The sequence below is a fragment of the Porites lutea genome, chromosome 13 (assembly GCF_958299795.1).
Source record: "Porites lutea chromosome 13, jaPorLute2.1, whole genome shotgun sequence".
Lineage (NCBI taxonomy): Eukaryota > Metazoa > Cnidaria > Anthozoa > Scleractinia > Poritidae > Porites > Porites lutea.
The window spans coordinates 3,044,426-3,067,971 of record NC_133213.1 but is presented as its reverse complement, the minus strand read 5'-3'; the positions used below and the strand labels follow the sequence as shown (position 1 = coordinate 3,067,971).

The window sequence follows — 23,546 nt, the reverse complement described above, 5'->3', positions numbered from 1 at the left end:
AAAAAACCACTTTAAATTTCATTGTCATTTGTAACTTTATTGATCATTGACAGGAACATATAATTACAATTTCGCACTTAGAAGTACAAAAGTAACACTAGATACCTGAAGAGGTATTAAGCTTTAAACATAACTGTATCAGTAGAAAAAATTTCTCTGACGACGTCTCAGTGTTTGTAAAACTTTATTGATCATGGAAGTGCAGCTACGTACATTTTACAATTGTACTACTGGTCATCCGTCAGAACGTGAACTCTTGGACCAGCCAAAAAAACAGTGGAATCGTGTCCGCGAGCGTTTCTTCAGGAACGCAGCAAAAGAAATGGAAAAAACCGCATCTCGAGGAAAATCATCAAAAAGATGGTGTCGTACGCGATCTTGACAGGGCGCGCCCCCAAAATGCATTCTTCTTCTATTCGTCCAGAATCGATTGCAAAATACGCAAAAAGAGAAAAAGATTCGACTTTGGAGGTTGCTGAAATAAAAAGGCATTAGTGATTTGCGTAGTAACCTAATATAACGTTAAAGATTCACTATAAACACCACAATCACCACTATGTGTTTTGTTGCTTTACTTTATTCATGCTTTTAACATAACTGTTTTTCTTTCTTAAACTTTTAACATAATTGTATCAGTAGAAAAGATTTCTCTGACAACGGCTAAGTGTTTGTAAAACTTTATTGATCATGGAAGTGCAACTACGTACATTTTTACAATTGTAATACTGGTTATCCTTCAGGACAGGAACTCTTGGACCAGCCGAAAAAACAGTGGAGTCGTGTCGGCGAGCGTTTCTTCAGGAACGCAGCAAAAGAAATGGAAAAAACCGCATTTCGAGGAAAAAAAAAAAGAGAAAAAAAATTCCACGTTTGAGGTTGCTGAAATGAAATGGCATTAGTAATTTGCTTAGTTACCTAATATAACCTTAAAGATACCGTATTATAAACACCACAATGACCACTTTGTGTTTTGTTCTTTTTCTTTATTCATGCTATTATCACCTTTATTAAACATTTCTATTAAGTATGGTTACTAATTACGTTTAACTACATGATGTACAGTTAAATTAAATTAGAGCAAATAGACCAACAGCACAACAGTTTGCAAGTGTTTTTATTGAGTTTCATTAAGTAGTTACAATGCTTTGTTTAATTAAATAATGGGGTGCGCTCCTACAAAAAATAGGGTCCAGGAAAACCGAGGAATGTCCATGTGTCCATAAAACCATTGACACTTCGAATGAGACACCCCAGGGCTCCCTGGACAGTACGCAGGGATCATTGTTGGCTTACTATCGAAACATTGTCGATACCAGGCCTTTTCAACTTTTGAAGTTGAACGCGCAGAAACCGAATCGAAAGCCGAATCGAAAGCCGGACAAAAAGCCGAATCGAAGTTAGATTTAATATAAAAGAAAAAAATTCACTAACCTGGTGCCACGTTTCATTGTTTGCCTTGGTCTGATTAATATGGTGTTACGTTTGTATAAACCGTTTATGTACCGCATGAGCCGAATACAAAAAAAAGATTCAATTGAAATCTGCTGTGTACGCTGTACTAGAAAACACGAAGTATTGGACAACAGCTTTAAACAGACGCTACACCATATGAATCAGCCCTACCTTATTTGGGCTGCTGCATTCATCTGTTTTCGTCTTGGCCACACTCTTGCTCCAAACGGGAACTGGGTTCCAATTGTTGATGCTCTACGTGGTCGCTTGCTCTATCCAGATGGTGTTGCTCACGAAGATGAAGTCCAGCCGGCCAATTATATTAATTAATTTAATTAGCTGTTTCAACGAACATTGACGTCTAGCTTAGCGATCGTGACATGAATAGATTCCAAAAGGATTAAGCAAAAGGATGTATAAAATTGCAGCTCTAGTCTGTCTCCAAAAAGAAGACAGCCCGCACGAATTCACTTCACGCGTTTTGGTGGACATCAACGTTAGTTGAAACAGCTTAAAACAAATGTTAAATCCTTTCTACTCTAGCTATCCCACTTCCTAATCAGTAGGCCATTTGCACCAAGATGCCCCCTGACATGGGTTAGCATGCATATCCAAGAATTATCTTCGAGGTGTAAATTGTCATCATAAACGTCCTCTTCATCATCATCAGCATCATCACTGGCTTGGTTAAAGAGCGTTTTGTTCGTCGCCTTCTTTCGCCGCCGCAATGGCAGCTACCTCGTCTACTTTTAAATAACTACATTAACTTTTCTACGACGTTCGATGAGCTTTTGTTCTTCTTTCTTCGGCCGGCTTCTTCCGTTGTTGTACAGAGGGACGCGCGGAAACATCCTGGCATTGAACTGAATTCGAGCATGGCGAAGTATCCTCTACCCGTGGACTTTCGATGAGAAGACTACCTACGCCTACGATTTGTAGACGATCAGTGCCTGCGTACTGCAATGCAGGGCTTCCTAAAAGGAGAAATCTCTCGCAAGGCAAGATTAACAAGAAGAGAAACGCCTTTCTCTAAGTGTCAATCATGTCATAACGAGAGAAACCTCCCTTTTAACCTTTTAGTCTATCTAAAACCTAAGAGATATACACAAGAGTGACATTGAGCGCAAATTCAGAAACCCGCAAAGGAAGATCTTATGAATCTCCGACATATACGTGTTCCCGAAATATGATTGCAGCCAATGGCATTCATGTGTCTAACCCCACAGGCTTCTATCCTCACTAACAGTGGTCTTCAGCTCGATGTTGGTCCTCCTCCAGCGATGAAACTGCGTCGTAGATTGATCTCGAAGATTGCCTACGCTCACAATTTGTAAACGGTCTAGCCTAGGGTGTGTGCGTTGTCCCATCTCAACCCTTGATAACCTACGACAAAGCGTTATCTCTTCTCGGGAAGAGACGCCTGGTCGCAGGTTTGTAAGACTAATAAACTGTACAATGCACTGCGCTCACAAATTTGGTCGTTAAATACACATCAGAAACTTTGAATTTGGTTTATCGGTCTTCTTATCTGTGCCTTTTATATTGTAGTTCAAATGGTTCTCAAACTTAATTTTTGAGTCATTTCGAAGGTAAAACCGACCCAAATTTGCGAGGCTAAACTAATTAACTGCCTGAACCAGAGAAACCACTCAACTCTTACGGTGAGGCCAAATGGGGTCCCAGCACAGCAGTTGAATGGTCTGTAGTCTCTAGCTGCCTACGTTTTGAATTCAAAAACACATTATCTGGTTGAACCTTGCGAATAAAAGCCTCACTTGTCCAGAGCGTCAACTGCCAAGTGAAGTGTAATCAATAATTCAAATTTGCGCGACTAAGCGGGAGAATGCAGCGAGGACGACGACGATGACGACGATGATGACGTCACGGTGAAATGCATCCGTCGGAAAGACGAAGAGAAACCGAATCGAAGCCGAAATTTTTTTGAAAAAGCCGAACTCCTAACGTTGACCGAAAACCTGCAAAGCAACCCACTTTTGAAAAGGGAAGGGGAGGCCCTTACCAGCCCAGGGAATCCGCTAGCTAATCTAACTACGATTAATTAAAGCCGAAAGTAGAAGTCCAGGGACTTCAAGCCGAACGTGTGTGGATAGTATGCTTTGCAAGGTTCATCCAGAGCTTTATGAATTAACCTCCCTTGACCCAACCCATAATGAATGGACCTGACCTGTATGAAAAGTGGCTCATTAGCAGTCTGTCTGCTGGCTGGGCGTGCTGTGAAAATGTCAAGCTGATTGGTGGACTGAGGGAAGGTGGTCTGGTCTGGTCTGCTGGTCTGACGGACTGACATTGGTTTGGTCTGGTGGTCCAACTCACTGGCGTTGGTCTGGTTTGGCGATCAGTATCTGAGGAGAATGGTCCGGAATGATCTGGTTTGATCTGGTCTCGAGGTCGGTTCGGGATCAGCGATCTAGTCGGATTATGTCTGAGAAAATTGTTCTCTACAGGGCACAAGTGTCTGGAAATTGCAAGGGTATAAAAAATATCAGTTGAAGCACTCCATAAGGAAAGGTTGATTGAATCTTAAAAGAAGAAATATCTAAAATATAACAATGATACCAATATAAGAAGAAGAAAATAATTCTAGATAATAATTCTAGATAATAATTCTAATAATTCTGGTTTTCGTGGTGACAAGATATTTAGTCATTCCTGATAGGAGGACAAGCCATTTTTATCAGAAAAATAGGTGGGAGCAATCATTGGGACGTCACCTACCAGTATGATCTCCAACAGAAATCGACTTAAATTCGAACAAAAATATCAGGTACGGTCCAAACTGATGAGAATGATGATGATAATAATAATAATAATAATAATAATAATAATAATAATAATAATAATAATAATAATAATAATAATAATAGCGGAGCTCGAAACGCGGCGCGAAGCGCCGCGCGTGGGCGGAGCCTCATAGCTAAAGAAATGTGGTAATCTACCCATCCGAGAAAATTTGGTAATCACGTGACCGTACACCGAGCGAGCGAGCGAGCGATCGAGCGAGCGACCGTCCGTCCGCACCACAGGCATACCAATGTAAAATAACTCAATCAACAGGTATGGCAACCCAAATGCAACTCAAGGTTTTATTTGGAGGGAAATCACATGGCCGCCCGAACTTTTAGGAAGAAAAAACAACAACAAAGTCATGTATTTTTCGGCGTTATTTTTTATGTTTACACTAAGGTGGATAACAGAGAAAGATCTAGAGCGAGTTATTGAAAACAAAGGAGACGAACACGGAAATTCAAAGCAGCGGTGAAAAAATGAGAAATGCTAGCGGCCAGCAAGGTGAAAATGAGCGGCGGTGAAAAATAAAAGCAAACATGCCATGAACACAGGAAACAAAATATTGGGTAAACACATACGACAATTCCTCCATAAAAATAATGTGTAACTAGGAAGTTTGACGTTTTAGACGTACAAAACAGCGTTGTAGTCGTGCAAAACAACGGCAAGGGAAAGACAAAAAAGCGTGCTGCACGTGCAAATTTGCTTTTTGCTAATTAGAAGAAAAAGTGTGCTGCACGTGCAATTTGTTTTTTTGCTAATTAGATCTACTAGTCTTGAGGCCACTTTCATTGTCGTCTCGGTTTAGCATTACACGATTTTATTTTTTGGTTTATAAGTATTATTAACCAGAGCTTCGCTTTTAGCCCTGGCTAAATCTATATATTATTATTATTAATGACATAATATGGCGCATTTAAAAATCTCAATGTGCCTGTTCTCCATTCAGCATTCAATTGAGGGAAAGCCAGAATGGTTTCTTATAATTGGTAAAAATCCTCCTATTTAATTATCGTTGGCTGAGAAACGCGTGAAAAAGCAATCGTATATGACTCCACGTGCATTTTACTATGCAGGAAATCCGACTCATAATGTAATATGAGAGCACTTTTGAGTGTTAAAACGCTTATCAACGTGCTGCGCAATAAGGGCCGAGCAGAAATTTTACCAAAAAAATAAATAACCGGCCTCACAATTGGATAATATCTTACTGTTAAAAATCTAGCTTCAGTACTAATATCAGAATACTGTAAATCTTACAAAATTTCAATAAAAAATCTAGTAATTGATCAGTTTCAATAATAAACTAGAGAACTGAAAACCAGTTCCATGTTGCCACATTTTGTAAAGTCAAGTTGTTGTCACATACGGAGCGAATGCTGCAATGCTTCAATAAAAAAAGTTACTGAAACAAAGTTATTCCCTCTCTAAAAATGCTAAAGTTTGAAAGACAAGCAAAGGCTTATTTGAGAGACAAGCAAGTAAGGCTTGAAAGGCTTATTTGAAAGACAAGCAAGTCTAGTACCTTTTTAAGGTTGAGTTGTTGCTGTATTCCGTGCTGGCCACGTGTTGATTCTTGTGCGGCAATAACCATGGATATTTGAGTTTGTCGGTAGTTCTAATTCCACTCGTAATTTCTGCAATGACCAAACATTAATTCTCGATGAGCAAGATTACCAGTATTGACAAATATGGAAGTTAAGCTACAAAATAGCATATGTTTGTGCCGCTCTTCGCATTAAGAGTACCCTTTCCAACTGAATTAAACGTAAATTATGCTCTCAAAGGCAACCTCTACATACCTCTCCGTTTTAAATTCAGCCAGTCGAGTAATCCCTTCATGTTATTACTTTTAGCATTCTGGTATAAAAGATAAAAACTACTACGAAATAAGTAAGCTTGTAAAGGAGAACTTTTCTCTTCTTAGAGTCCACAGAATCGTTGGCAGCATTTGGTGGTAAATTTGCATGTTCCTTTGCCAACATACCTTTAAAATTTACATTTGGCGCCACTAGATACCTCGTGACTAGAATAGCGTTTCCTGATTGGCTTTTACCATTGCACGTGTAAACCCAACAGAAACAAAGGTTGATTAGGCTTCACTGGGTTAGCCAGAAATCTTTGTTATTTGCTCTTGATGTATTCCTGTACGGCAAAAGCTTTCTGCTTATCGCCTAGGAAGTCTTTTATCGCGTTTAAACGATTCCTACTGTTTGCGCCAATATATAAACACGTATCAACAAAAGAAAGCAATTTTTTATGCCAGAAGATAAATAAATAAATAAAATCATAATGATGAAAAAAGTGTGAAAAACAGCACTGTTCGAAAAGAACATTTTCTGTCATTTATGCTTCACGTTCCTTTACATATTAAGTTAGTTATTGATGTTGGCAGAGTCTCGCTTTGGATGAGCTCTGTTTGCTGGGACACAAAATAATCACAAACCCATTATGGGATATTTTGGACTGTACGTCTTGTAACGCGAGGAAGGACGGCCTTTTGCCTCGCTTCCGTGACTTACATGACCCGTGACATAAATGACACTTTCGTGACAAATCACCCGGATGACAGGAAAACCCTCCTTTGCTGGTAGCTGGAAAAATACAATATTGATCAGTCAGCATAAAACCATATATTTCTTTCAGAAATTAAATCTCATTTGTTTGTTTGCTCTTTGTAGATAATCACGCACTGTACTCGCAAAATCGTCCAGAACTCGGATTTCATTGGTAGGTTTACCCCGGGGAAACTAAATGACCCTTCAATAAACCAGTTCGATATATCAAATTCAGATTTGTCTCCAAGGTTTTGGGCAACAGAATAAAAGAAAGGGATTGTTCATCCCTAATATGTAGATTTAGCCGGGGCTAAAAGCGAAGCTCTTGTTTGTATTCAAAGTGTGCTCAAACAAGATACGAAATCGTGTAATGCTAAGCGGCGAAGGCAACGAGAACGATGAAAAAACAATAACAGGTCTAACTAGCCAAAAAAGAACAACTTTGCACGTGCAGCACATTTTTTTGTACATTTCTTTGCCGTTGTTTTGCACGACTTCAACGTGAAACTTCCAGAAACTTCCTGGTTACACGTTTTTTGGAGGAAATGTCGTACGGTCTTATCAACACGAGGTTAAGTGCTCAGCCTTTGATATGGAAATGATTTTACATTCTCATGCAAATGAAACTCATTTTCACAAGAAAGGTTGTGCACTTGGCCTCATTTTGAAAGTGAGGGTTTTTGGAACTCGGAAGTGGCCTATTCCTCGGATGCATGGATAACCAAAATTTTCTTACCCATGGTGCTCCGCTGCGCGCGCGAGAGCTCCGCTAAAAATCAACTTTTTTTTTCTTTTCCTTCTTGCCCAGGGGTTTTGGTTGGGGAGTCTCTTAGTCTCAGTCCGGTCATTTCACTGTGACAGATTTTCCAGGAATTGTGGCATGCGACCTCAGTTAAAGATAGTTAAGAAAACCGCAAACACATTTGAATTTGTTGACGGGTTATTTACAGGCGCACATGAATCTTAGTGCTTTTAGATTTTATTTGTAAGTAAAAGGTATTGATAGCTTAGAAGAAAAACAAAATAGGGGAGGGGGGAGGGCGACGGCTATGATTGCAATAAAGTAGAGCCTTTTCGTTCAAGTGTTCTTGAGCGTTTATTTTAAAGTTTCACTTAGTCTCGTGGCAGTTCGTACTGTTAGTACTTCGATACAATTCGTGACACAGCTCCTTTAAGGACGTAAGGGGGACTGAAAGCTAGAAACACAGGAAAAGGACGTAGAAAAGTGGGATAAAGAGACAAGCAGTATTTTTAAAACTTATTAATTTTTTACGGGGATTTATTCTCTCGTCACCTCCAATAGATGAGTCATGGACTAAACAGGGGTACTGGTTCGAGCGTTTTGGAGGCCAAGAACGGGACGCCGAGCGCGACATTATCATAATACAATAATACTCATAAAGACTCATAAAAGCTCTCTGTACGAATCATCCTTGTCGCAAATATTCCGTAAAACGCGCGGCAATATCCTTGTTTCTTGGTTTACTAAAACAAACAAGTGGGCCATCAATAACTATTTTACTCCAGTCTTTCTTTTTATGTTTAGTTTAAACTCGTATGTTTTTAGAATCTCTCCATAAGAAGCATCTTGTAATTTCAGATCATGATTTCTATTTTTTCTAGCATTCAATAGGGCTTATAATTATTCGCGGTCCGCGTCTACGTCAATCAAATAAATAGTCTGGTCGTCCATTTCCCATTCGTTTATCTCGCTCTTTCTTTTCACTATTCATCCGTTTATTCCAGGTTGAGGTCCTTTGCTACTTGTGTTGCGGCAATAGGGTGGTAGAAATCTCGATGTTCTTCGAATGTTTTTATAGCTAAATTCTTTGACTCCTCACGCGCATACAACTCCCTAAAGAAATAAAAAAAAGGAAGAATTAGGCCCCGTTCACAAGAATCCGGATATTTTTGAAAACGGAGATTTTTTTCCCCGTTTTAAGGCTGGTTTTTACTAGCGACGGAATCGGGGTTGGAGTCGTAATCGAAAGCGTAAAACTTTACGATCTAGTGAAAACAGCATTCTGATTCTTCTTATTCCGTTTACGACTCCGCCGTTTACGATCGAGTGAAAACTGGGTCGTCGGAGTCGCAAGCTGAAGCGGAAGAACTAAACCAATCACAGAGCGTGGGAACGTGCACTGTAATTGGTTTATCCTTCCGCTCCTGCTTCCCACTCCGACAATCTGGTTTTCACTAAATTATAAGCGGAACGTAAGCGACCGAGTCGTAAGCGGAGTCGGAAGAAATGGAAATGTTTTGACTGTTATGACTCCGATTCCGTCGCTCTAATGACTCCGCTTACGACTCCGATTTTTGATTTTTCACTAGGTCATAAGCTCTCTTACGACTCCGCTTACGACTCTGACTCCGAAACCTTCGCTTGTGAAAAAAACTTGAATTGCAGCTTGTCCTTCGGCCATGTAGCTCTCCCATCTTGCTTGCCGGGGGCCACTTCTTGCTCGTCTTAGTTAATGACTTTGTTAGAGGTTACTTGCTCAGAGCCTTGCTCATTGGGCAAGTAAGTCACTTGTCCTAGACCACCGGACGGGATTTTTTCGAGCCCTGTTTTAGCCTTTTGTGTACATGTAAAAGGCCTTTTTTGGGCATCACAAACACAGGTTTTTTTTTTAATAAAACAATCCCTAGTGTGGCGATCTTTCAAAACGCGGGATCACCGTTTTCGTGTGGACGGACGGCAACGGGGGTTCTCAAATTCGACGATTTTATACATCGTAAGGCGCACTTCTTATACCTTATCAATATTCATTTTACTTCGCGTAAATATACAAGCATGGGTTAATTTTTTTCACTTGTCATTTAGACTAACTTTAGTTGGAGTTGCGCCCTCCCGCCCACCCCTTCGGCTTACTCTAGTAGCGCCTACGGTCTTTCCCAGCGAGCCTGCTCGACTAGGCTGACTTTCTCATAACTAAATGCTAATAAGTATGCAAGAAGGATAATGGAAGATTCGTAAGGGGTGCAGTGCTTACTTGTACAATGGTCTGATGAACTTCATTCGTCCTTGGATGATAATAAACTGCACTATTTCAGGATAACGATCCTGATGGGCGCTTCTTGCACAAAGTCTCAACCACCTACAAGGAAAACAATTGTTATAAAATCCATCATTATAAAGCTGAAGTTTTTTCCCTAGCCACGCGCGCTCTCATTGGTTACTACGAGGTCACACGACATCTAACAAATAAAAGTGTTTCCCGCTAAAAGTCTCTGAGCGGACAACATTGCAGCATTTATGACGTCAGAGGGTAACAGTTTACTGATCGAATGTTGACTGCTCGCTGAGATTTAATTTCATACATTGGTCCTTCAGGAAACAAAATCAAATGTTTCCCTCTAGAGCAATTATTAGATGCTTATATGGTAATTTAAGACAAGAGTACAGTAAACAAACCGGGGATATCAAGGAAAGAGCTATTAGAACAACACCTTACACTCCAAAGGGTGGGCAATGATGGACATGAAGAAATGCCACTTACTAGGGTATGAGAAAAAAGGTCATTAGTATACAAAACGGGAATGTAACATCTAAACGCTAGAATGAACATTAAGCATTTCCGTCTATGTTAGCTTTTAAATGCGGGAAAAAATGATTTCACTGCCACCTTCGTTCAAACTATGTATTTTTTAGCTAGTTATTTAGCCAGTTCATTACTTACTTAAATGAATCGTTGAGAGACTGACTCACCTAAATTTGATTTCAGAATTTTTTGATGGAGTGAGGTCATAAACTTCATCCATCCTCTTTAGGTGCGTTAGAGCAAACGGCTTCCCGGTAGTCGTCTACGCGCGATGAAAAAAGACAAAAGGTAGTTAAATACATTGAAAACACCTGGGAGTGGACCCCCGTCAACAAGGCCACAAACGGGTCATAAAAATTTGCCTGTATTGCCAAGATGGCCGTGTCAGCGGGGTTGTGAAGGACAAGGAGTAGGAGATTTTCTCAACACTAAGTAGTGCGCGCGCGTGAACCAGAGTCATTTTGGCGGGAAAACGTGATAGCCGTAGTCATGAGTTTTAGCAAGAATATCGTAGTGGCGGAAATAAGTTAGAGTGGTTTTCGTTTGAGTGTCGTAAAACCAAAACCAAAGTAATTACTCTGGCCAATCACATAGGACACAGACAATACATTGAACCAATCAAAACTCGAAGTAATTACATGTGGCTGACGCAAAGCGCGGGAAAATGCATGCGAGCGCGTCACAATTGGCTTTGGTTTTACTTCTGATTGGATGAAAAGGTGGCGCGAATCTTTTAAGCCAATCGCATCGTGTAGAAAGTGCAAAACCAATTACTTTTCGACACTCAAATGAAAACCGCTCTATCAAATGTAACAAGTTTTATCACTCTGGGATCGAGAGAGGGCTTGACCTCCTTCAATAAAGATAATAGTGCTAACTTTTCCGGTGGAAAAACGCACAATGAAGCTTTCCGCGGTGTATAGTTTTTTTTAGAATAAGTCGAAAAAATTTAATCAAGACTCGTCCTCTTTTTCGTTTAAAGGTCTGTAGTTACTGTCTTTACCTTGTCAACAAGCTGCGCCAGGAATTCAACAACTTGCGGAGGTGTGAAATCCTTGATGTCATCAGCAGAGAATGAGTCCAGATCTCCTTCGCTGGCCTGTGATACATGAGAGTAATATTAGAATTCAATCACGTTTTGTTCAAATCGCAAAATTTTTTCGCAGAAATTCCTGTCTTAATATGTACTTTCAGATGAAAAAATAAAATTTTTTAGGTTATGGGCACTTTAAGCCCAAAGAAGAAGAACTTTTGTTTCTGTAGTCACGGCAGCCTCCAACGCAGACGTTATTAGTCACGCCTAACGCGTTGCGAAGCGCTAAGAAAGTCTGGAAGGGAGGCTATAGTCCTATAGTTTCTGGCCTTGCTGGTTTGCAACATTGTCGATTTGGCTACTCAGATCAAAAAAAATTGAAAGTTATGTCCCGGGGGGCACTCTAGGTATGCTTGGGTGGGGCTGTGCCGCTAGGATCGTGGAACCCTTGACGCACTCCAGAATATGTTCAACTGCAATTGTGCTACACTATACCAGGCACCAAAAATCTCTGTCCTATCTCAGACTAACAATGAACCAGAGACTTTAACGTTCACAGCACTGATCAATTTCTATACCTTGGTCCAAATCAAACTGCTTGTAAGCTTCTACCCCTACCCCTGTATATGGCAGTACCCCTCCCCTCTGGGTCCCTGGGTGTCAATTCAAAATGAGTAATTTGTTAGGCGTCAATTTATGTTGAAAACTAAGCCCATTCTTTTGTGAGATTTATTTTGGTGCCTTTCCTTTCCAACCATCGGGGCATATTTAAAAGTAGGTTTGAATTATACTAGAACAGCGTTAGCACGGAAAATATTCTGCATAATATTCGTAAAAAACAATAACATTTTGGGTTAACCAACCTTCAGCCATCTGTCAGACAGGGTGGTACAGGGAACGGTCAAAGTCGTGTCATACCTAATTAATAAAGACAATGTGTTTAGATCTTTAATCCTGTACTCCTAATAAAGGTCAATTCACCATTTGCACATCTCCAGTAATAAACCTTGTTTGCCCCCCCAAATTTTGGATAACCTTTGTTTTTTACTTCTCCTGGGTATTGCAGTCATCCCAAAGAGAAAACAATGCTTGTGCAATTTTGTTTTGTTTTGTGTTGGCATTTTTGTTTGTTTTTTGCAGCGTGGGCAAACAACCTACATTTTTTAAAACCTGATAATGCACTCCTGTTCGTTTTTTAAACAGTACGTTAAAATGTTTGATTTTATTCCAGTACTTCTAACATTACACAAATTTCAGCTGGAAACTTTAAACAGAGTGAACTTTTGTGACCCATTCTTTGTTTTAAATGGCCCAGAAACTTCAAGGCCTGGGCTCACTGGGCCACAAATCACACAATTCTGGAGAGGACACTGCTTCTACAGGCTGGTCTAAAGATCCTTCGAAGAAAGCTATATAGTGTGTCCACAGCTTTCAGATAGGTTTTTGCGCCACTCTTCATACTGGGCAGGAGAATTTTTGGATCATTATAAGTTTCCGGGAAACTGTCCACCTACCCCTCCCCTAGGCCACCATTAACTCTTACTTCTTACTTAGGGCAAAATGTTGGCTTAAGGGAGGGGTATGATAAGCTATCCAGTATAGTATAGACATGGCTCTATCCTTGGAAAGCTGGAAATTGAGCGTATGACTTGTCACGGTAGCTATTACCCTAGATATACGCTTATTGACCTTTGAACAACTTGTCCAATGCAGTATGTACTGGCCTTACTCACCAGTTAATCACGTCAACAGGGGGCATTCCAGGGGTGTACAGCCAACCTTTCCAATCAACCTGCTTCAAAACATCTTTCTGCATGTTGAAAGTGAGCGAAGTTACAAAGACTTCTTTTAAAAAAAAAGACAAACAAAAATTGTAAGAGATAACGTTCATTTCATTTCATCAACCACGAGACCTATCACATATTACACACCGAGACGATATTTAATGATGCGACGCAGCGTAGCAGGAAAGTTTTGACGAAATTATCGAACAGGACCTGAAGCTGACCGATAATAGAGTTGAAAATAGCGAATTTACGCTACGAAGGTGGCGGCAGCAGCTACGTCAACAACAGCAGTAACATCATCATAAGAGAGAGTAAGAAGGCAGTGAGAAAACTTCTACTATTCCCTCTGCCTCCTCCCCCTCGTTTACCCGTTTGTCCTCGATCAGTTTCCGCGCAACCGTATCTCTTACTTCATGAACAACCAACAAAAAGAACACCCAAAAATCAATCAAGCTCGCTCTACTATCCCTGAGGAAAACTGGGGACTACTCGTAGTCTACCTGAAAGGCAGGCTGTTAAGTTCTATTGCCTTTGCATTTCGAATAATTAACGAAATTGAGAGTTTCTAAGAGAAATTTCGTCATCACCTTATCATGGAAATACTCCTCCAGGCATTCTTTCCAATCATCTGTTGTAACAGTTTGATACTGGTATTTTTCCAAATATTTCTTGAGAAAAGGCTCAAAAACCCCTGCAACGATAAATCAATGAATCAGACAAGAATAAATCCTTAAGGTGAAAGGAAGAGTTCGCGCGCCATGACGTATCAAAAGTTAGGACAATGATGGAGATATTTATGTATCTAACTGTTTCAAAATACCGCCAGTTACTCTCAAAGCACATCTATACGTTATCCAACCCCAACAGTATTGGTTAACAAAATCATTGTAGGAGAACATGTGAAATTTGGCGATAACATTTGGAAAAAGAAATAATAATTATGAGGCACATGCTTTGTAAAAAATTGAAAAATTTTTCAGTTTTTATGGTACCATTATCATAGAACAAAAAACGGATGAAAACAAAAAATATACATGTACAAAATAAAGGCAAACAAGCAAACAAAGAAAACAAAGCAAAAAACAAAAACAACAAGGAGATTTTAAATCCATGAGAATCAAAGGTTCAAAAACTGCCATGACTTCAAATTTTCCCGGATGCCATAACAAACCTCAAACATAATTCTTTATTTCTTATTAGGTTAGTATTAAACTTGATATTCCTTTTGTATTAATACATGCTATATGGTTATTTTGTTAACATCTAACCTGGTCCTCCCAGGATCTTTTCCAAGTAGTATAAAAAGCAGGAGCCTTTCTCGTAAGGTACACTGGAGAATGCATCATCAGGATCCGTGTCCTTAAGGTCCACTACAAGCTGTGTCTTGGGGCTGTTATCTGGAAACTGCTTCAGCTGTTCATAAGAAGAGGAAAGAGAGCTTAGACTAAGAGTCAGTGGAAAGCTTAATAAACAAGTTTAGTCGAACCTCCAGTAAGAGCATTTTACCGACCACAAAATTAATGTCCGCTTAGGAGAAATACCCCTTTGAGGCAGTTGTTTGTGTGTTTGTTGATGATCCGTCAGTTTGATTCTTGTTGACTTTTTACAAACTGCAAACATTATACTTCTAAACAAAGAGATAGCTCATACATACTAATGCGTCTTAATGTGCACTGACACATTTCAGAGCAGACGCATATGTTCGTCAGCTCAGATGCATGGATGTGTCCGGCCTGACGCGTATTACGCGTATATTGTGGTTCGCTTAGTTCTGGTCTGCACTGTATTTGTATGTCCCTGGGACTACGACTTAGTGTTTATATAAAGTAGGTGTCTGTATAAACTACATTTAGCGAAGGTTCAACTATTTTGTTATGGGTGATTCAGTCACCAAAACTTTGCGATAATAGCTATAAAGTATTATTAATGTTATCACCATAATTGTCATTATTATTAATAATATTAGTTATATTCTGACGAACATGCAAACTATTATTAACTTACTGCATCCTTCAGTGTTTTCCAGCCACCTATTAAAAAGACAAAAAAAGCCTTAATCATTTCTTCAAAATGCCCTGCCTTCTTTTCCAAGAAAAAATATGAAGATATTCGTAACAGATATTCATGCGGTGAGCCAATAAGGTTAGAAAATAACACTTTGAATCCTAAATAATTATTTTCAAAAATGCTTTCATTTGCTCATGATGAATTCTAGAAAGCACATGAACTAACACCGAAATATCTAGCATATGAAGGAAGAACCTGAAACTCTGTGGATTCGGCCGTTTCCTAAAACTCTGAGTTTAGTACTTTACTACAAATGAGTATTCGTCAACATGTAAACGAATACAAAGCCAAAAGAGCAAATCCCTCAGAACAGCATAACATCACATCAACTCTAAAAATCATACATACCAGCATCACGTAAAACGCTATTTAGAAAAGTTACATTTATTAATTAAACGGACATAAATTTCATATGAATATTTAATTCACAAAGTTAACTTTAAGCTTCGTCTTACCTATGTAAGCAAAATCGACCATCTTTTCACCCTTTCTTCGGCCCAGAATTTTGCGCTCTAGAAAGACTGTGAACCCTTCGTTTAACCTGCACGGAAACAAGTATGTCAGCAGGTAATTTCTAAATAACTTTTATTTCTAAATGTTATTAATTGTAAATTAATGTTTTTGGAGGGTTCCGAATTAAAGCTGAATCATGTCACTTCGTTCACGCTCACCTCGCTTCACGATCATATCGCTTAACGGTCATCTCGTTTCTCAATTCATGCTTATCTCACTTCACGCTCATCCCACTTCACAGTCACCTCGTTTCACGGTCACCTCGCTCCTAGGTTACCTTCCTTCTCGAACACTTCCGTTCACGTTCACGGCGCGTCGTGGACAGCCCCCTGGACATGCTTACAACTTCAAGGCGTGATTAATCTATACAACTCTTTCCTAACGGGCGAATGGACTTTCGATCGAAATGACCTGAAACCGAGAGCTGACTGTAATGTAGTACAATGTACAAACTGACGCGGACAGACTTGGCCGCACTTACATACCAAAAGTGCTCCCAGGTTCTAGTAGTGACGAGATTGCCAGTCCAACTGTGGGATATCTCATGAGCCACTACCTGATAAATGAGGAAAAAAAAGTTATCTGCACACATATTATATCATTTTTTTTTTCACCTTGCGCCTTGAAGAAACCTGTGAAATACGAGTCACTCCAAAGCCCCCAGGTTTCCCTTGTGGAACCTCAATAGAAGGCGGTTTATCGTTGTGCCATTAAAGGGTATCTCAACCATGCTAACAGAACCGTTTTCTACATGCTCAATTTCGGTTTACTCAAAAACGACTTCTGCATTAATCGAGTAACGTCTTCTATGAACTGTTACGGACATAAAATGCATCTGTTAGCCCTTTGGGACCTTTTACAGACCACAATAACAGATTTCCCTACCCTTCCACATACTTCAACAAGTGAAATCCCTACCCTTTCATCTACCTGAAAAAGGTACCCCTTTCAGGCGGAGCCTCGCCTGTATAGGCCATTATAGGGAGTACCCCCCCCCCCCCCCCCACCGGGCCCCTTTCCAGGGGGAAGACAAAAGGACTGCTCAATGGTGAGGAATACCTTTATTTGCAGAAAAAAGAAAAATAATAATAACAACAATAACTTACATCAGTGAGAGGTCTTCCACCCTGCAGGAAGAAAAAAAAGATAATGATAATTAAAATGCTAATACCAGTGATAATTAACAATTATTCCTCAAGCCTGAATGGGCTCTGTATCAATAGAGGGCCTCATGAGCTATTGACTCAGAGTGGGGAGGACGAGAGGAATAATTGTTTAAGTAAAATCCAACTAGTTGGTCAAAAATATCAAGACAAAACAACTTTAGCTAGCAAAACGCAATTCAGCCGCCATTGTTTTGGTTTTCAAAGCCGATGCTTTTTGCTACAAGTTGGCTATAACATGTAGCCTACTAATGCAGCATTGAAAATAGACCACTAGTTGGATTTTACTAATATAATACTCAATAGCAATTTTCAGTCATAATTTCTTTACAGAAGCTAGTGACACACAATATGTTGATTGACAAACATCTCACCCCCTCTCCAACCAACAATGTCGGTGTTACAAAAGTAAGGCAGGGATTCTCCATTCCTCCATATGGAAATGATGGTGGTAGAATCAGCAGGTCATAAGTTCCCCAGACATACGGAAACGTTATCTCTTCAGCAACAGCCAGCTGAGACTCAACCTGCCAGTTAAGCAAATAAAATACCATGCCCTCAGTGATTTGGATAACAGTGTGTTCTGCATCCCTGATGCATAAAAATCCCCAAGATGCAAAATAATTCATGGCATGCATCCAAGGAACAAGGCCGTACATGTAATCACAGAGAAACCTGCAGATTGGAGTTCTGTCAAATAAGGTGTAGTCGGACGATGTCAATGACTTTACTGCTATTTAACAATTTTGCTACTGCACGTTTTTTTTCCTAAAAGAGTCCATAGGGCAAAAGGGCTCACCTCTGCAAACTCCCATGCACTTATTTCAAGCATTTCTGTTTCTGTCCACACCTTAGAACGAGGACCAACTTGCCTGAAAAGTATTAAGGTTTTATTTGTTTCAAATCCCACAGCACATACATGTAATTCTAATGTAAATTATAGTAACAATAGCAAATGTTACCCCTTTGATCATTCCAAGACCATGAAATGTGAAGAGATTTTAAATTTGTCATTGTAACTTTTTTCATCAAAGGATGAAATCTGGTGGTTTTACTATTCAAATGAAACCTCATTAACTTGGCAGGATTTCTTGCATAGTGCTGTTTATTTCTTAGGATTTTACCAAACAAAATTTGAATTTTTTAAGGCCACCATCAGGGGTGAAAGGATTTATGTATTTTACTCACTGACTGACTAGAGGACCAACAACAAGAGCGATCAAGTAGCTTGGAATAACAACCTGTATAGAGAAATGAAAAGGGAGGTTATATAAAATCTCTTTCCTTTTGATTATCAGCTCCCCTTTTTACCTATCTCACAATAATGAAACTAGACTAACATGTGATAGGGATGTAACTTGTGATGATAATAAACCGAGAGGTACTCAAAAAAGTTTAATACAGGGAGGCTCCACCCAAAGGTCCAACCCCTTAGCCTTCTGATCTAAGTATATACTATTCTTGGCAGAAAAGGTACCCCTTTCATAATACCTTCAATTGTTGACAAAATGGTATACTCCTTTCACGATCACATACCTTGAGTTTAGAACTTTGCATGCCTTATAACCACTGTGTGTTAATGCTCTATTATTATTTTAAATGTGAATATATTACAACACCAGAACATTTTCTCTACTCTTTCACAGCTATAAAATTCTTCTGTTAACCTTTCGGGCTTTATAATGATGTTCACAGACTGAAATGACAGATCTTCTGCTGAAATTTCTTCCCTTTCTCATTCTGGAAGTCAAAAAAGGTACCCTTTTGGGCCAGGCCTCCAGTATCCTATCAGTACTGTACAGGTTGGTTCACATTAGGTGAAATCCTATAGTGTGACCATTCGAAGGAAACCTCTTTTACATTACCACTAGGCCGTGGCAATATAAGAGCCTGTGATTAGGACGCTTGAAATGCATATGTATGTAAAATACCTTTTGAGTGAATGTAAACACCATCAAATCAGGATTCTGTGGATGTACAGAGCTCCCTGTTCCTACTGCACTCATCAGAGCAACAAGATCCTTAGGAACTGTCACCTTTTAATAGAGACAACATTCTATTTATGTTCCCGCACAATTAATGCAGAGTTTTCTATTGATAAATTGTATATTGCAGGGTAAGATGGTTAATTTGCCTCTTCCCTTTTCTGAAAGGATATACTTTGCTTTCGGAGAAGTTCCCTCACTCTAACCACTCTCCCCGCCCCTACCAAGCAAATCACTATCTAGTAGATAAGTATCAGGGAAAACAATTGTGTTATTCACTGGATAGAGATTTATTGATTGGATAGTGTTACTGCGCCCTGGTTGGCCCTTAGCTACTGGCTAGGCTACTAATATAGTGCAGTTTATAATTATTATTGTTACACTGTAAGTAATGGTTTGTGAATTTTTCCCCTGTAAAAGTGAATTTGAGATAGAACACCACACAAGGGAATGCATACCCTGCTCTTTACCAAAAGACAGTGTGTATTGGGTCCTTTAACATTCCACCAGATTTTATGAGAACAAGGGCCACGAGATGGGGCCTACAGTTTTTCATCCTAAAGAAGACTTGTCTAGCCACTTGCAGATGAAATTACAAAGGCAGCGCTTTCTCCTCAGATTGGTCCAGGGATTGAACCCATAGTTTCTTGCTTGGCATACTGGCACAAATCTAACTGAGCTAACCAGACAGCATTTTTTTGTTTTGAAAAAGATATAGTCTTGTAAAATCCAAACTAGCCTACCTCTGCTTGATATGATGTCTTTACAGAGGGTGTGTCTTGAAATGGGATAAGACTACGAGCATGGATTGCCTGTAAAAGAAAGATAACAGTTCAAACATCAAAATTCGAAATTTGCAAAAGTTTTAAGATAATTTATTTATTATCATATTTTTTTTTATCCTCACCTGACACTGAGTGAAGAAGTAGGGATACTTTTTCCCAGCAGTCTGTTCAGGAGTAAGCCATTGTGCAGCCGATGCAGTTGAGGAAGTCTGGTAACTAATCTTGATTACCACCTTGCAACCACTAAAGGCAGAAATTAAAAGATACACAGAAAAGAGTAAATAATGTTTTATGGGTGGCACATCTATGGTGTGGTTTCTTGTCTACCATTTTACAAATCATGTTGGTTTTCAGGAGAGTGGAAAACTGGAGTACCCTGAAGTACCTAGGGAACTCAACTCACATATTTTTATGACATTTCCTCTGCCAGGGCTTTAAGTCCAGGCCACATTGGCAGAAGGTAGACTGCGAGCAGTCTCTTATTTTTCTTTTACAGCTTGAATTGGTTCGTTATTTTTTGTAGTTAGTTATGACGTGTGACTATTTTCATCGCTTGCAATCTCATGACAGACCAGTCAATGATCTGTCAACAGCTGTAAAATTGACCAATCAGCTACTCCATTTCTGGGCTGACGGAGGGTTTGTTTACTACGAAAGTGTTCGCAGTCCGTCTTTTGTCATCTCGTCCTTATCTCTCATTGTAACATAACGTCTTGGTTTGCAATCGTGCCGGCTGAGATAAGAACTACACAGATATATTTTAACAGAAAAGGCTGACAGCATGCACTGGAAGGCTGAGAACTACTTTAACCACTGCCACACCCCAGGAAAAGACATGACCCCAATAAAATAAACCCCAATATAATGAGTGCTTTTTTGATGTAAAACTTGTAACTACAGCAGGTACGTATAGCAGGAATGATAACAAGGAAACTTTTACCTTTTCAGGCCTTTAGGTAACTCAATGTTTAGTGGTTTTCCAAATGCCTGGTGCTCATCACCAAGGCTATGTTTCAAGATCTCTCCTGCATCATTTGTAACTTGACTGATGGTTAAATCACGAGTATCAAGAACCTGAAAAATAAAACACAGCAAAGGTGATACTCTTAATTTCTTAGTAAGCAAGCTTGTGATCTGTCTCTAAAGGGACAAGTAATTACATTAAGCATGTAATGGGAATATTGCTACATTCAGAGCTGGCTATTTACATACATTATACATACATAACCTTTATTAAAGTGTCTAATCATTCTAGTGCCTATTGGCACTAATTGGGGGCACCTTTAAAACTAAATTACATTATTAAAAGAAACTAATTAAATACTATAAAACATATAAAAAAAGCCAGAAATTAACACTATTCAAGCTAAGTACTCTTTTACACTTTAAAACTAAGTTCTAAATTTACTCTTTAACACTTTGAAGTTAAGTTCTAATTTTACAATATAAAAACTAAATGCATATATGAGCTCGGATGCTAAAATGAATAAGTAAATATGCGTACGTCCAGTTAATCTAAGCATAAGCGGCATTCACTCCCACATCCTTCAAGAAATGATGTTACATAAAAAATCCTTGTTGCATGAATGGGGCCCTCCTGGGTGGCTAAGAATATCCCTAGTCTGAATTACAAAACCTTTTGTTTTGCATATTAGGGAGGGAAGCCATTTTGCTGTTTTTATTTTATCATAAATGTATTTGGGATTTTCTTTGTTGCTGTCACAGTTTCTACCCATGTTTGAATCGTTTCTCCACATTTCTGCTGTCCTATGTCGCTGTTCACTCTAACATGGCCTCCACAATGAGCCATGGATACAACAGGCCAGGTGAGGTGGGGGTGGCGGGGAAGGGGGGGGGGGGCACTTTCTTGGTTGGAGAGCAAGACTTCACTGTACACGTGTACACTTGTCAAACATCATGTAACAAACTATATGAGCCAACATATGAATAAAGAATTTCAATTTCGAAAAGGCCTTTCAATAAAGCACTGGTCAAACTTACTCGTATCACCCCCAGGGCATTTCTTTTGGGAAACACTTTACAGCTGTATAAAGCTTCCTGACCGTAAGTACATTTGGAGTTTTTCAGTTTTCAGCAGTTACTGTTTGTGCTTTTCATTTAAGGGGAGTTCCTGAATAGACATCTTAGAATAATTTTAAATTTAGCTATAATTATTATTTTTCTCCTCTGGGGACAAGAAGACCTGATGATCAATAGCGCGCAGTCAAAGACGAGCACCATACTCACCAGCTTTTCGACGTTGTTCTTTTTTACCTCAAATTCCAGCTCTGCGCGGCAGTCGAGGATGTGTTTCTCGAACAACACGTTCACGAACCAATTGATGTGAGTGCATTCACACTCACTTGGAGCGGAAAAGGAGCAAGGATCGCTCATCTTCAGACAGTTAATAATTGCTAAAATTCCACTACGCTTTAACCTTCCTTTCACCTTCACTTCCGCGCGAGGCGTGGTCACAAAGCTTCGTTCGCATGCTCGCGCGGTTAGCGCGCGAGCCCGAGCCCTCGCGATAATTCGCGATAATGTTCATTCTCGTTTCCAGAATGAACATTATCTTGAATGAACAGCGATGTTGGAGTCTTTGTTTAACTTCATATTTGCATAGGTTAGCGAGTGAACATTTTACGAGTTTATTCCTTGCGATTTACTTAAGATGTTACTTTTCTTCAAGTTTATACACTCGGTAAAATTGCGGGCGACATGACTATGTATTTCGGGCGACATAACTCTGGTTCCGGGCGATATGACTTCGGGCGAGATGACTTTCGGGCGACTTGACCGGTTACCTTCCAGATTCTCATCCGTTCGCTTCAGCTCTGCAGTATCCTTGGCAGTATCCATCCTGTGATGTTTGTCTAACACTTCTTATCATTACAAGATAATTGCTATAGCGTTGCTAGACCTCTGCTTCACACAAAAGCTCAATTCATTAGATAGACAAACATTATGCTCTGAGGAGGAAAAATTCCTCACGACGAGACGTAAACATTTCGTACAAATTTCCCATTTCTGTACGTCCGTATTAAATAAGACGCGACTTTGCAAAGTCTCATCTTTTGTCCTTGTGTAAATGGCACACTCCCGCCCGGGGGCACACTTCATGTCCTATCTAAGATTCGTAATAAAAGACGCGTCTTTCGGTCAAGTTTTATGTCACCTGCGTATAAATGACTCTATTGTCTCAATGAAAGTGTACTCTATCTCCATACTTTCTTGACAAATTGAAGCGGTTAATGAGTTTACGTACCGACGCCCCATTGCCGGAAGGTTGTGTTCCCCTAATTTCAAGTGTGTGGATGGTATATGATTCTTCACGAATGACGAGAAGACAGTTAAATGTGTTGAACTATGGCACAGACTCGGCCCAAACCCGTGAGCCAGAAATTGCGAGCAATGCTCGTTACGTAAAGCGAAAATGCATTAGAAGTCTTTGAAGAAAATTCGGTGCTATCGTTTATCGCCTGTTGAGACCAAGGGAAGACAGGGAGTGATAAGCCTTTTGCCTGTCCTAAAGGACCGCGTTACACGAAAGATTTATCGACCCTGAGCAGATATTCGCCTGCAGCTTTGCAAACTAATTTTACTCCAAATAATTCCCATACAGAAACTTTCTTTTACTGCCTGAATTTCGCTGTAATTTTGCTAAAACTGCGAAATCAAAAACGTTTGGCACCGGAACATGCACAATTTGCAGTCTCAGCCGATATTCCTCTTTATTTCGGTTTTCTTTCCTAATCAATAAACATCAATATTTATTCAGTTGGCAGTAGCCATTGTATAAATATTTGTGTTTAATCCACAACAGAAATGAAACACGCTGCTGTGCAAACCCTTG

At 39.6% G+C, this 23,546-nt stretch overlaps 1 protein-coding gene across 1 annotated transcript; it reads right to left on the bottom strand.

Annotated features, from left to right (window-relative positions):
* Positions 1-8,319: 8,319 nt before the first annotated feature.
* On the bottom strand, positions 8,320-22,111 carry LOC140922254 (leukotriene A-4 hydrolase-like). Its single transcript, XM_073372252.1, has 20 exons — positions 21,941-22,111; positions 20,634-20,767; positions 19,816-19,936; positions 19,652-19,720; positions 18,855-18,959; positions 18,112-18,164; positions 17,723-17,795; positions 17,298-17,450; positions 16,867-16,887; positions 16,246-16,316; positions 15,703-15,788; positions 15,185-15,210; positions 14,449-14,593; positions 13,768-13,871; positions 13,127-13,203; positions 12,257-12,311; positions 11,364-11,459; positions 10,528-10,622; positions 9,812-9,916; positions 8,320-8,673 (listed from the first exon to the last, which is right to left on the bottom strand). The coding sequence occupies exons 1-20, from the start codon at positions 22,085-22,087 to the stop codon at positions 8,556-8,558; spliced, it is 1,854 nt and encodes a 617-aa protein (XP_073228353.1). The 5' UTR covers positions 22,088-22,111; the 3' UTR covers positions 8,320-8,555.
* Between the last annotated feature and the right edge of the window lie 1,435 nt (positions 22,112-23,546).